The sequence below is a fragment of the Vitis riparia genome, chromosome 7 (genome assembly GCF_004353265.1).
Source record: "Vitis riparia cultivar Riparia Gloire de Montpellier isolate 1030 chromosome 7, EGFV_Vit.rip_1.0, whole genome shotgun sequence".
Taxonomy (NCBI): Eukaryota; Viridiplantae; Streptophyta; class Magnoliopsida; order Vitales; family Vitaceae; genus Vitis; species Vitis riparia.
In genome coordinates, this window is record NC_048437.1 from 13,685,431 (window position 1) to 13,698,941 (window position 13,511).

Below are 13,511 nucleotides of genomic sequence, written 5' to 3' on the forward strand. Positions count from 1 at the left end.
CTTTCTTCTCTAATTTCGTACTGAATCAAGATTTGGATCTCTCTAGATAATCTAGTCAATAACAAGCTTCACATAAACTATAATTATTATTTTTTAAAAAAAACACTACAAGGGTTTGATGTGGGAATAGGAATATAAATGAAGATAACTCCCGTAATTTCGTAATATCATGTGAAAGAGAGAATTCAAAGTCATAATAAGAATGAATTTTGATTCCTACTGTCACTTTTGTAAGTAATATAAATGTCTCGATGTACAAGTACAACATTAAAGAGGGTACCAAAATTCCTTTTAAAAGGCAAATATGTAATATTACTGAGACTTACCAAATAATTGCTTCAAATGAACACATTTGTGAAAAACCATTAAGAAAACATAGAAGCAAACTAAGTTATATTTATTATTGTTAATTCATGTTTCTGGGTATTGGGTGGTGGAGTGGTTGGATGAGGGTTGAGGAGTTTAGGGGTTAGTAGTGAATATGACTTATGGGGAGGGTTGGAATTAGCTGAATGTGGGCACCAGGGTGAAGACAATTGAAGGCAGGATAGGATTTTTATGGAAGATTTGGTTGGTGTTGGTAGAATATATGGGTTGGTGACAGATGGGAGGGTGAAAATGATATTTTTCACATGTACTAATGATGAAAGCTTGGAGGTTGCCAAAAATGTTGGAACATTTGGGTGTTATGTAATTGCACTAGGGATTTATGTAATGATAGAAGAGAAAATGATGTTCCCTATTTTAGTGGGTTATCTAGTTTATAAACAAGGCATTTCAATTTAACTGCCCTTCCCAAAAATTTGAGGAGAAAAAAATGAAAAAAAAAAATTATTTTCTTTTAACAATTTTTTTCAACCCAATAGTAACACCTCAACACCTGGTTGCTAATGAGATTTCAAAACAGCTGTAACAGAATGTAGGGGTAGGTGAATGGGAGATGATGTTGGTTAATAATAAGGGAGGTAGTTTCAACGATATCCCTGTCCCTATCCACTCATGTACAAACACTTTAATAATAGTCATCATATAAGATGATTCAACCTGGTTAAGGTGAAGTTGGCAATCGCAGAATGCTATTAGTATGGATATGGAGAGTTGATTCGAGTCTCTCCTAAGACGAGACAAAAGGTGCAGCATTTGACCCCAAAATCTGCCTCATCTTTACTATCGAAATATTATCTTTTGAATCCTTTTGGAAATGGAAACAAGTTCATTGATTGCGGACTCAGTTTAATTCTAAACTCATAAGAGTATCCATATTCAAACAAAAACCACTAGCACAGCAAACTTTAAAAAAACAAAATAATAATCCATGTTTCCTTTCATCTCGACAACATCGTAACAGAGCATTTACCAACTCATCCCTCCTTGCTAAAGCTTCTCATGATCCCAAGCTGCAAGCATCAGTGTTACTCCGTCATAACAGGCTTATTCTCGCTTGCTTTGGGCCTCTGCTCCTTTGGCTTCTGCTCTTCAGTTTTCCTGAAATACCCAACAAAAATAACAAAAACGCATCAGAAAACACAAGACCAACCAAGGAAATTCTGATTATGACTCCCAAGGGCATAGGGGAGAAATTCGCCCCAGATAAAGTATTAAAAGCAAAAATATCTATAATGAAACAGGAGCACTAGCTAAAATAGACAGGAGCCTGGAAAAAGGGACCATGACATGCAAAAAAAGATGAGTAATTCCAGAATTTAACAAGCTAAAAACCTTGTTTACCCCCCTTGGAAGTAGCAAGAACATCAACTTGTTTTCATTATAAAGCTAACAAATTCAAATCAATCTGCATTTTTCTTTCCCATTTTGAAGGGTATTGATGACATAGAACTAACTAGGCAATTATAAACTACCTGAAGATTAATCCTAACTCAGTTTAAGGTACTGGAATGTTACATCCACAATAATGAATTGGCCAGCGAAATGCAGGAACAAAACACAGCAACAATTCCTGGGAACATCACCATGTGTTCCATATTCCTTTCCTTTCACTGGTCATAGGAGTGATTACTTCTAGGAAGTTCTTTCTCATTACCAAAGAATAAATAATGATCTGTATTATATTAAATTTAAACATAATATTTTAGATAATTGAGAATAAACAGTAACATCTTCCCTTGAATCATGAAGAATACACTTGTTAAGACCATCTTTCAGTGTCTTTGTTGAACATTAGCATGTCAGTAATCAAGAACTGAAACAGAAACAGAAACAGAAACAGCACCAGCAAGTCTTATCCCAACCATATGGAGTCAGCTCTAGGGACCAAAACACAATCCATTCAGGTTTGAGATGATTACATGATCATCTATAAGCCTGATCTCACCACTCTAAGATCATAGCAACAGATAGCCCTACCATAAGCCTTGGCTAACACCAATTGCTGGGCAAGAAAACCTAACCTTATTTAGTGTGCAGTTTAAAACTAAGATGTATGTGTTGTCGAACATTTCAAGGCCATATTAAAACCCGAAAAAAAGGGCAAGTAAGTGCAGATGAACAGGTGTAAGCAATCATGAAAAATGATCCCTTGAAATGTACTAGCCAAAACTGGAAAAATTACAAGGAAGCTGAAAAAGAGAAAATAATCATATTAAAATTCATTAAAGTCTCTTAGCTTTTGCTTTGGTACTTTTGGATATTCTAGTGGCAGATTTATTTCACCTTTTTTGTAACTGTCTGCAATCTTATTGAAGGACAGTTTGTCCTTCTATACTTTCAATTCAAATTCACTTCAATGAATTATCTATTGCTGATCAAAGAGAATTCATTACAGTAATTACAACATATTTCAAATTATTAGATGATAAATAATTAACTAAATGTTACTAATATGACCTGAATTCATCCTGACATGTACTATAGCCTAACCAGGACCCATCCTGACATTTATCAGTTGACTTGAGATATTCAGGCTATGAATTGCCAAGTTTAGTTTCAAGATATGTCATGATGAGAAACTAATAGAACTCCCCGCATATGGCAGAAGACCTAAAAGCTATTCAAACAGTAACTCATCAACAAAAAAATTTGAAATATTATTACATGTTAGTTTTATAAGTAAGAATCATTTAGCTTGCAAAGAACAATGATGACTAAAAAAGGGACCAACCTAACAAATTCAATCTCTAAAAGTCCCTTCCAAATCCACCTAATCCAGCTGGCAGATCACCTAAACAACATCATCATCGACATTTTTCCCAGCCAAATCATCATCATCTGCACCACATCATCATTGCCCCAAACATCACTCATAAAAACCACAGACTCATCATCCTAAACATGCCAATAACTACCCTCTTCATCTTATCTGCTGCCCAATAACTAACATAATTGGCCCAATTAATAAAGAATAATTGGAGATTTCACTGCCAAATGAACTAAAGTTTGGAGGGCTTTAATCTTCTAGGAAGCAATGATTTCCAAGGTTTACACCAAACAATTAAAAATTTCAAAGAAAATTTCATTCTTCCTATAACAACTTTTGCACCATAATGGCATTTACAATGCAAATTCTTTGACTTTGAATCAAACAAAACCTAACAGTAAAAATTTCACTGGTATGTGTAATGTAAACAAGATAAATACATACTCTTCACTAGTGAGGGTCCATTTTTGTACATAACTTCAAAGCAATCTCCTAGCCATATGTAGATAGTATCATCTTAATGTTCCACATTCTGGCTCCAAAACATCCACATGCATAGGGATAACATACTTGAATCCATCAAATGATACTTCTAAGTGTTGATTGAGTCTGTAGGTCCAAAAAATGTGAAGCTCTAAACAAAGTTTTTAAGGCACAAACCTAAGCAAGGAGTTTTTTTTGCCCATGAGGCGATGCATAAGCCTTTTAGGATTCTAATTTTTATAATCAATGAATATTTATGTTGGCATGACGAAGCACAACAAGAGAGAAATTGTTGAGAGGGGAATGAGCTGGTGGTGACGACATTGTCAACGACAATGAGGTATTGTCGTGTCAGGGAGAGCAAGGATCAAGGTTTTATCATGGCGTGCTCAGGATGATGTGGTGATAGAAGGCATCAAGGTATCATGGCGTTAGAAAAAATGTTGGACTCCCCAAAAGGCATTCGCATTTGAGGTCAAAGCTCACCTGAGATGCAATTCTGGTGTGCCTTTGTGCACAGCCACATGAGACATAAGCTTATGAGGAGTATCTCTTTGCCAAAGTGGCCAAGGAAAAAAAAAACTTTTTGAAAAAAAAAAAAAAATTTAAAAATCTTTAACCCCAAACCCACAAAAAGTGAGCAAATGAGCTAAATTGCATAAAACCCTTACCCTTGCTCTTACCGTCACCATAATACCTCATTTTTGTCAATGTTGGCACCACTATCATCGTCACTACCATCTTTGGCCCTTTCAATAAGGCCAGCAGCTTCTCACCTTCCATCTAGCATTGACAACTTCTTTTCCTCTTGTCATGCTCAACCGTGCTAGATATGGTTCCCTCTTCTCTCTTCTTCTATTCCCCCCTCTTCTCTCTCCCATTCTGCTTTCTCTCCTACCTCCTTTATCCCATTTTATATTTTTCCTTCATCTTTCTTTAGATTCCCAGCCTCTATTCTACCTTTCTAAAAATATTTTTTCCTTTTTTTATGAGGCAAGGTTATTAAATTAAATAATATTTATTGTATGGTCTTCCTTCTCAGATGCTCGACCTCTTTTTTTTTTTTTTTTTTTTTTTGCTTTTTTAATCGGCAAAATTGTCAAATTAAAGAAAATTTATTTATTTGATCTTTGATTAGCATTAGATATTTATATAGATGTATGATAAAATTTATTTTTTTATAGGTAGTTTTTTTTCTTTTTTCTTTTTTTGTCCCCGTTGGGATTTGAACCTGAAACCTTCCATAAACATGCCCAACCCTTTACCACTTGAACCAAGCCTCAATGACCATCTACAATAAAATTTATTACATGTAACTATTTAATTTTGAAAAATATTCCTTTTATTAAGGAATTTCAAGGATATGGAATCTATAGAATTTCACTTTTACCATCTCTCTTAAGTTCTTTTTTTTTTCAAAATAGTAAAAAACTTACATATTTGAACTTTTATTCTTTTATGTGCCAAAAAAATATGTAATTCATTTTTTCAAAGGTTTATTTAATGCAATTGTCATTCTTTTGTCTCATATAAGTCTTTTGAAGGGTTTAAGAAGAGATTTTATGTAGAAATAAACTATGAAAGTTTCCAAGGAGAGGTATTAAAGACAAGTTTTGTAATCAAAAGTGTAGGGGAGAAGTAAATATACTTGAGCATTATTTGGTTGAAACTCATCATAGTAGGAAACCATGTAGCAAAGTTAATGAAGATGTAAGATTGGAATGCAAAGAGGTATTATTCAATTTTATAGGACCAAAAAAAAAGAAAGAAAAGAAAAGAATTACTTGAAGAAATTGGCATGGATCCAACTCCAATGATGAAGATGAGGAATTAGGTTAAATTGCAGGATTTGATGGAGTATGTTTTCATTTTGCCCATTAAAAAATAAAAGGGATTTAATGGTGCAAACTTTCATACTATAGATACACTGGATGATGATGATGATGATGGTATTGGAGAGGATTTACATACGTTTGACTTATGTTTGTTATTTTGTAACTTCTTATGGTTTTTTTAAAGTGTAGTATAGTCTTCTATGACTTAAAATAAGCTTTTATGAGGAGATATATTTGAAACTATTTTGAAATGTTTATTAATTAATTTTTTCTGTAAGTAAACAAGAAATGCATTAAAAGTTCAAAAAAGAGCACACCAATGTACACAGGACGGATACAACAGCCACCAAGAGATGGCCAAAAATAAATATTTATTAATTATATAAAAATTAGGGTCCCAAAAGGCTTATACCTAATGCCCAGAGGCTTACTTTTAAAAAATTTGACCCTAGGGGAAAAAATGCAGCGTCTCTAAAATATGACTAGATCAGCTACCTAGAAACATGCGTTCTTAAGACTCCACCTCTTTACAAATTCCTATTTTCATTTCTTTAAAGTTTTAAAGTGTTGCAGAAAAACAAAAATTATGCAGCACTGCCGCAGTATCCATTACCCAAACTCAAACGATAGATTTTGCATTATAACAAGAAAAAACAACAATATCAACAACAAAAACAATCATTTCAAACAATACAAATACACATATACATACATTTCTACGAAAATAACACCAGATAAAATTATTCTTAATTCAAAACAGGAAAACAATTCACGGAAGTCCGCCAGGAGCAACTTCAATACAAATCTCCAAAAACGTTGTCGGAAAACGCAGTTGCAAAAACTTGTTTTCCATTTTCAGAAATCAGAAATCAGAAATCCTTTAGATAATAAAATCGACAAAATATGCACGTAATAGATGAGATAACAGAATACCTCTTGTCGGAGGAGCCTCCCTTCTGACTGAGGAAGGACCTGAAGAGAGGAGAGTTGACATCGTAGATCATTTTCGCTTTTTGCTTCTTTCTTCCACAACCACCAGACAAACCCTAACCCTAATTTCAAAACCTAGACAGTTCTAATGCCTTATAGCGTAGAGGCAGGCCCAAACTATATTTAGGTATTTGGGTTTGGGCCCAAGCATAAAGCCCCATTTTTTGTAATTTAATTTGTTTAAAACCATTCGCGTTTTTGTGACTTTTCTAAGCCTGCCTGCAGCGGGCCGTCCCATCATAACCTCGTTTCTCAATAGAAAATTGAGAGAATTGTGTTTTCAAGCAATTAAGATAAGGTCATTCCATCGTTCATAATTAAATTGAAAACCCAATAAAAGTAGAAATGGAGAGATTGTCTTTAAAAAATCCCTACAATACCCTTAACTATTAAATAAAAATAAAAAAAATAACCAATCATCTTACATTTCTCATTCTCTCTTTAACTCTTTTACCCTTCTCTCACATATTTAATAATGGAACCAACTTGAATAATTTTTCTTCATCAAATTGAATATAAAAGATGATTAAAAATTATTATTGCCAAATATATTTTTGAAGTGAATAACTTTTAAATACCTCATCAAATATATATTTTTTTTTTCAAATTTACATAATATATAATAAATGTTGTTTTTTATTTCAAACTTATATTTTTTCTCATATATATTAAATAATTTTTAAACACCTCATAAAATATTAGTATTATTTGTTTGTTCTAACTTGTAAATTAAGTATCATCAAATATTATATTTTTTCAAATTTATAGAATATATAATAAATACTTTTTAAATACCTCATAAAATATTTTTTTTTCTAACTTGCAAATTAGACACATGATATTTATTATTTCAAAAATAATGTAAACACTCACATGCATATATATATATATATATATATATATATATTAATCAAGAATGCAATATTTTTAAGACTAATTTACCAACCTTCCAATAAATTTGAAAGTGTAAATAGGGTAATTGGCCAAATTAAAGTCTTCAAAATATTTAAAACTTCTCCATTCCAAAATTACCTAATTGCTCTTCACACTAATCCTAAATATTTTTTAATAAAAATTTAAATATTTAAAATCATTAAAATAAATACTTTCTTATTAAAGCAATTTTTTCAAAGTAATAAGATAAAAATCATGAAATCTTCAAAACTATAATTACAACAAATATTTTTAATTTTAAAACTAATTTCATAATTTAAATTAATGATTTAAAAAAATAAAATTGTTATAAAAATAAATTTTGTTTATTTTTAATTCCATTTAAATATGATTTTTTTTTTTAATCTCTATTGATAACAATGAAATTATGTTTATAAAGGCAAAATAGTAAAAATATATATTTCATTTAGTTTACTTATAATAAACAATTCAAACGTGATTGATTTTAATTTTATTTTCTATGTGTTAATTTTTGTAAGGAATGTCTTAATGACATAGTTTGGTAAAAAAAGAAAAAAAAAACTATAATGTCAAACTCAAGTTGTTTGAAAATCGTACAAAACCTATTAAGAGTCTTGTACACCCTTGTACACTTAGCATATTTCCCTTGTACAGTTAGTGTAATACCCTTGTACAATGATACAAATTTCATATTTCTCATAAGTTATATGTTCATGTAGGTGTATTAATCATATTTTCAATGGTGGATGACTTAGGGTTAATTTTTTTTCCCCAAATATCATTATTGGGGAAAATATTAGAATTTTTATGTGAGAGTTAAATAAAATGCATAACATAGGTGTACAATCCTTGGGTGACAAAGAAAATAAAAAAGTGGTTTAGAATTGATTAAAATAATTCACAAAGGGTCATCTTGTAGACCTTTGTACAATTAGTACATTTCCCTTGTGCAGTTAGTGTAATACCCTTGTACAATGACACAAATTTCATATCCCTCCTAAGTTATGTGTGCACGTAGGAGTGTTTAACCATATTTTCAATGGTTTAGTTGAGAAGATGGTGGATGACTTAAGGTCAAAAAAAATTTCTCCAGATATCATTATTAGAGAAAGTATTGGAATTTTCATGCATGAATTAAATAAAGTGCGTGACATATATGCACAATTTGTGAGTGATAAGAAAAATAAAGGAATGACTCATAATCTTTCACAAATAGTAGTCTTGTACGCTTTTGTACACTTAGTACATTTTCCTTATACAGTTAATGTAATACAATTGTACAGTGGTGCAATAAATGAATAAATAATTTTTTTTCATATAAAAAAAATAATACTAAACAAGGTTTTCAATTTTCATTTTTTAATTAAACGTATTTTCAAAAAGAGACAATATAGAAAATAAAAATTATTTTTAAAAATAAAAAATAAAAACTAGAAAAATATTTTAAAACCAAACTCAAAATTAAAATAAAAACTCTCCATCCATCCTCTTTCTTTCTTTTCTTTTTCTTATTTTAATAAATTTTCAATTAATTCAAATCATTAAAAAAAATCCTTAATGAACAAATTTGTAATATTTCATATAACTTATTACTAAAAGTCATGTTCAAAAAGTTATTAAAATAAGGAAGGAAGAAGATTAAAAAAAAAATTGAACTTTTTATTTTATAATTGTAAAAAAAAAAAAAAAAAAAAAAAAACTTTAAAATACTTTTTAGTATAAAAAAAATTAAAATAGTGAATATATTTATTTTAAATGGTATTTTAATCATTAAATTATTTACTTCTAAAATGGAAAAGATAAAAATAAATGTAAAAGATAATTTTTATTTATTTAAATTAATATTTTTTTAGAAAGTATTTTCCAAAATAGTCTTTGAATCATTAATATAATTTTTTTATTTATAATTTAAAAATAAAAAATAATGTTAATTTTTTAATTATTTATAAAAGAGTTTTAAAAAATAATGAAAAATCTAAAAATGGTTAAATAAGAAAGAATAGTGGCAAGTAGTAGAATAAAGACAACAATGAGTCAAATGGGTATTTTTGTCAATTACTATCTCAAATCCTTATCATCAATGGTGGTTGAAGGACCTTATCTTAATTATAAACCCTTATGGGTTGAAAACACATTTGTCTCTAGAAAATTTCAATGAGACAAGATGATCGTAGAAGTTTTATACCTTTTATATTAGGGAAAATTACCCAATGAGGTTTGCGGGTGATGATAACGACTCCAAGCCCCATTAGGTATATAAGAGAATAACTAAAAACATTTCTTCAAATCACTTCTAAATATACTCTAAAATATGTTTGATAATAATTCTAAAAGGTATTTCTAATCTCTCTAATATTTAAAATTTTAAATTTTTTAAATATTAAAAATATTATAAGTATTTCCTAAAATTACTATCAAATGGATTTTGTTTTTATAAATCCATCAAAAGGCACAAACGATGAAAAAAATCCTTCGAAGACCTTGTACTAGAAATAAAGGCAAAAATACCAAAACTAACCTTTAGCTATTGATATCAGGATTCTAATAGTATATTGATGAATGGGATCATGGCTACAATAGAAATATACTAAAGTTACAATGTAAAAATAATATAAATATGATATATTACAACATGATCAAATTTAAGCTATTTAATCTTTTCCTTTTAAATAAATACTTGGTCGTGGTTGCATTTCATTACAAAAAAAAATAATATATATATATATATATATAGGTAAACACATAATACAAATAATAGTGGTCAATAAATCGATACCCATGAGGGGCAGTTTGAATCATTATATGGTCAATAATTGATTAATGGAAAGTATAAAAACTATAATTATAATTTTCTTAATAAGTGTTTTTTTATACCATTTATATGATAATTAAATATAAATATATAAATATTTAAAAAATCATATATGCATCATAATTTATTTTACATTATTGAATGCATTTGAATTAAATAAATTATAATTTTAATATTAAATGTATCGTCATTTATCTCATTAATCATATTTTTAAAAATTATCATCACTTCACTTTTAAATTTTTATATTTATTTATTCTTTTAATTTTATTTAATTTTGAATGTTTTTATTTTAAAATATTAAAACATAAATTTATTAAAAATTTAATAAAATATAAAAAATAATAATAATGAAGTTCTAATATTTTATAAATTAAAATTAATTTGATAAGATAAATAATAAATAATAAATTATTAAGACCAATATATCCCTACTTACCGATATTTTTCTCTTTGACCACACTTATTTCAATTACACTTACAAAATAATTTTAATATATCTATTCTTGTTTATTTGATCATATTTTTTTTAAACATTTTCATAAATTTTGAATAATTTTTGTTTCACCAATATTTTTATCAAAATATCCACAAATATTTTTTCGATATTTTCGATATATCTACAAAATTCATGTACCGATATATCCGTATTTACCAATATTTCAAACCATGAGTATGTCTAATGGATGGAAAGAAATAACTAAAAGAAATCACTAACATATAAATAGAGTACAAGAGTTCATTAACATGAAAATTGTTTCACCGCCATTTATCTTCAAAGGGTCCACATGAATCTTTAGCAAAGTGTAGACCCCTCTTGAACCTGGAGATTTTTTTTTCTCACACCCGGGAAGAGCTAGCAACACCTTAAAGGAGTGAGGGACCCCTTTCTGCCAAGAACAAGCTGCATGTACATGTGGCAAATAGCATAGCTCACCATGGTGTCAGTTGACGGTGATGACCTCCTCCTTGAACAAGGAGCAGTGGAGCGGGTAGTGGCTTGCGGGAGAAGACAGAAACAGGGGAGGGGCAAAAATTTAAAGAGGGCAAGAGAGGTTGAAGAGGGGTTCGGAGGAAAATTTTGAGAGAGCTTGAGTGGGCACCAGTGAAGAGCCTTAGAGAGAAACTAAAGAAGAAGCAGGGGAGGAGCTCGTCAGTTCGGTCCAAGTATGACTTCAACATTCTCTAGTATTTTCTCATTTCATACTATTCCATCTTGGTTCTTGCTATTTTTTTTTTTTTTTTTTGTTCATTTGATTATTGGTGTGGATACTATAGGCCACTCATTCGTTTTGTGAGACTCTAGGTATGCTTGCCCTGTTTTCGGATTTATTTTGAGTGTTTTTTACTTCTCTTAAAAGAAGCATTCCAGATGCTCTCTTCCTTCCCAAAACTTGGTGTATCAAAACCATACTCCTTGTAACGACCCGCACCCAACCATGTAGATATTGTCCGCTTTGGGCCCAAGAGGGCCCTCACGGCTTTAAAACGCGTCTACTTGGCTAAGAGGAGTCTCTACATATATAGCGCCAGGAACATTTTCTCCTATCCGATGTGGGACATCACACTCCTGCTCCCTTATGATTCCACCTATATTGGCCTATGGATGTCACCTGAAATTAAGTTGTATACGTTCATGACTTGCTTAGTTTCCCTGGGTTATTTCTCTAGTTTTTGCCATGCTTCCATCTTATTTTGTTCATTCCCCTGTTTCTGGTAAGTTTGGGGTGTGAAGATCTCACTTAGGTTGGTCATGGGACTGCGTTGAAGCTTTAGTATTTGGGGTCGCGTTTGTCATTTGGGTTCATTAAGTAGTACAGTGGCAACAAAGATGTTTTGGTGTTATTGATTTAGGTGAGGAAGTTGCTTGTGTGAATCGTGAAGATTCAGTTTGTGTTTTGAGAGAGGAACAAACCTTCTCCCATGAGAGTTTGGATGGCGACACTTCAGTTTGCTTTGAGTGCTCTTATCACCATACCCATGTCCCTACTACCCATCTCATTCTTCATAAGCCCCCATGCATATCTTTAAAACCCATTGACCCACTTTTCCCACCACATATCCCATTCGTTCTATTGCAAAACCCATCACTACCTTCCACCTTTAACCTCATACCAAATACACCCATCAAAACCTTCACACCTACCCAACTCACCACCCCCATTTTTATATACTGCATACCCACAAACTCGTCACCAACCGCTCCTCGTACCAATCTCTTTCAACTTCACTCACCACAAAACCCCTTCTCTCATTACTCTACCACCATTTCTACCTACTCTTTTTACATCTTACCCATCTCCACGTGACTTATGCATGCATGGCCCCACCAACTAATTCCTTTCATATCACCACCTTCCCACCCTAATCAATCTTCATACCCATTTTCAAACCCGTTTCTCACCTTCCATATCCACCAAACTTGTCACCACATTCCCACCTTCAACTCCATTCACATTGACCCAACTTGTTGCCTACAACTCATGTGTACGGGAATGCATTTGTCCTCCATATTTTTGTTGAAGAAGGTAGAGATCGCCCCTTGCTGAGGAGCAGCTCCAGCTCCAGCTCTAGCATTTCCATGCATGGCTGTGTTGAAGAGGATGAAAAGGTGAAATCTGCGTTATAATTTTGAAAAATGGGCTTGTGGTGTGGGTATGACAAGCACATGCATAAAAAAAATGGGTTTGTGGTGTGAATGTGAGAGATATGTGCATTGGAAAATGGGATAGTGGTGTGGGTACGACAGGCACATGCATAAAAAAAATGGGTTTGTGGTGTGAATGTGAGAGATATGTGCATTGGAAAATGCGATAGTGATGTGGGTATGACATTATTGCAATATAAAAATGGGCTTGTAGTGCTATTGTGGTGCCTGTACACGTTATGATGCTAAGACCATTTCTTTTGGTTTTATTATTTTCTTAGTTTTCTTCAATTTTTGATGCCGAAAATTTCATTTTCAAAATTTTAATCTTAAGATAATTTTCTAAAACTCCAATTTCAATTTAATTTTTCAAAGCCTCAATTTTAATTTAATTTTTCAAAAATCCCATTTTTTTAAAAAAGAAAATTAATTTTCAAAACCTTGACTTCCCATACTTTAATTATTTTCAAATTTAATTTTTTTTAAAAAAAAATTCCATCTTTAATTAACTCTTACAAATTTAATTCTCAATTTCCAAAATTTCAATTTTTACATTTATTTATTTAATCATTATTATTTTCATCATTATTATTATTCTATTCATTTATGTGTTTTTAAAAATTCCATCCTTAAACAATTTTTTTAAAATTCTGATTTCCAAATTTAATTTCCAAT

The 13,511-nt window shown here is 30.8% G+C and overlaps 1 protein-coding gene across 1 annotated transcript; it reads right to left on the minus strand.

Annotated features, from left to right (window-relative positions):
* Positions 1-1,144: 1,144 nt before the first annotated feature.
* On the minus strand, positions 1,145-6,538 carry LOC117917410 (wound-induced basic protein). The gene is made up of 2 exons (XM_034833677.1): positions 6,406-6,538; positions 1,145-1,485 (listed from the first exon to the last, which is right to left on the minus strand). The coding sequence occupies exons 1-2, from the start codon at positions 6,474-6,476 to the stop codon at positions 1,413-1,415; spliced, it is 144 nt and encodes a 47-aa protein (XP_034689568.1). The 5' UTR covers positions 6,477-6,538; the 3' UTR covers positions 1,145-1,412.
* Positions 6,539-13,511: the final 6,973 nt, after the last annotated feature.

What these genes read in the sequence shown, in the direction of transcription:
- LOC117917410 (XM_034833677.1), bottom strand. Translation starts at nt 6,476, where the DNA reads ATGATCTACGATGTCAACTCTCCTCTCTTCAGGTCCTTCCTCAGTCAG. An exon ending in GGAGGCTCCTCCGACAAGAG is followed by an intron (nt 1,486 to 6,405) that starts GTATTCTGTTAT and finishes TGGGTATTTCAG; the next exon opens with GAAAACTGAAGAGCAGAAGC.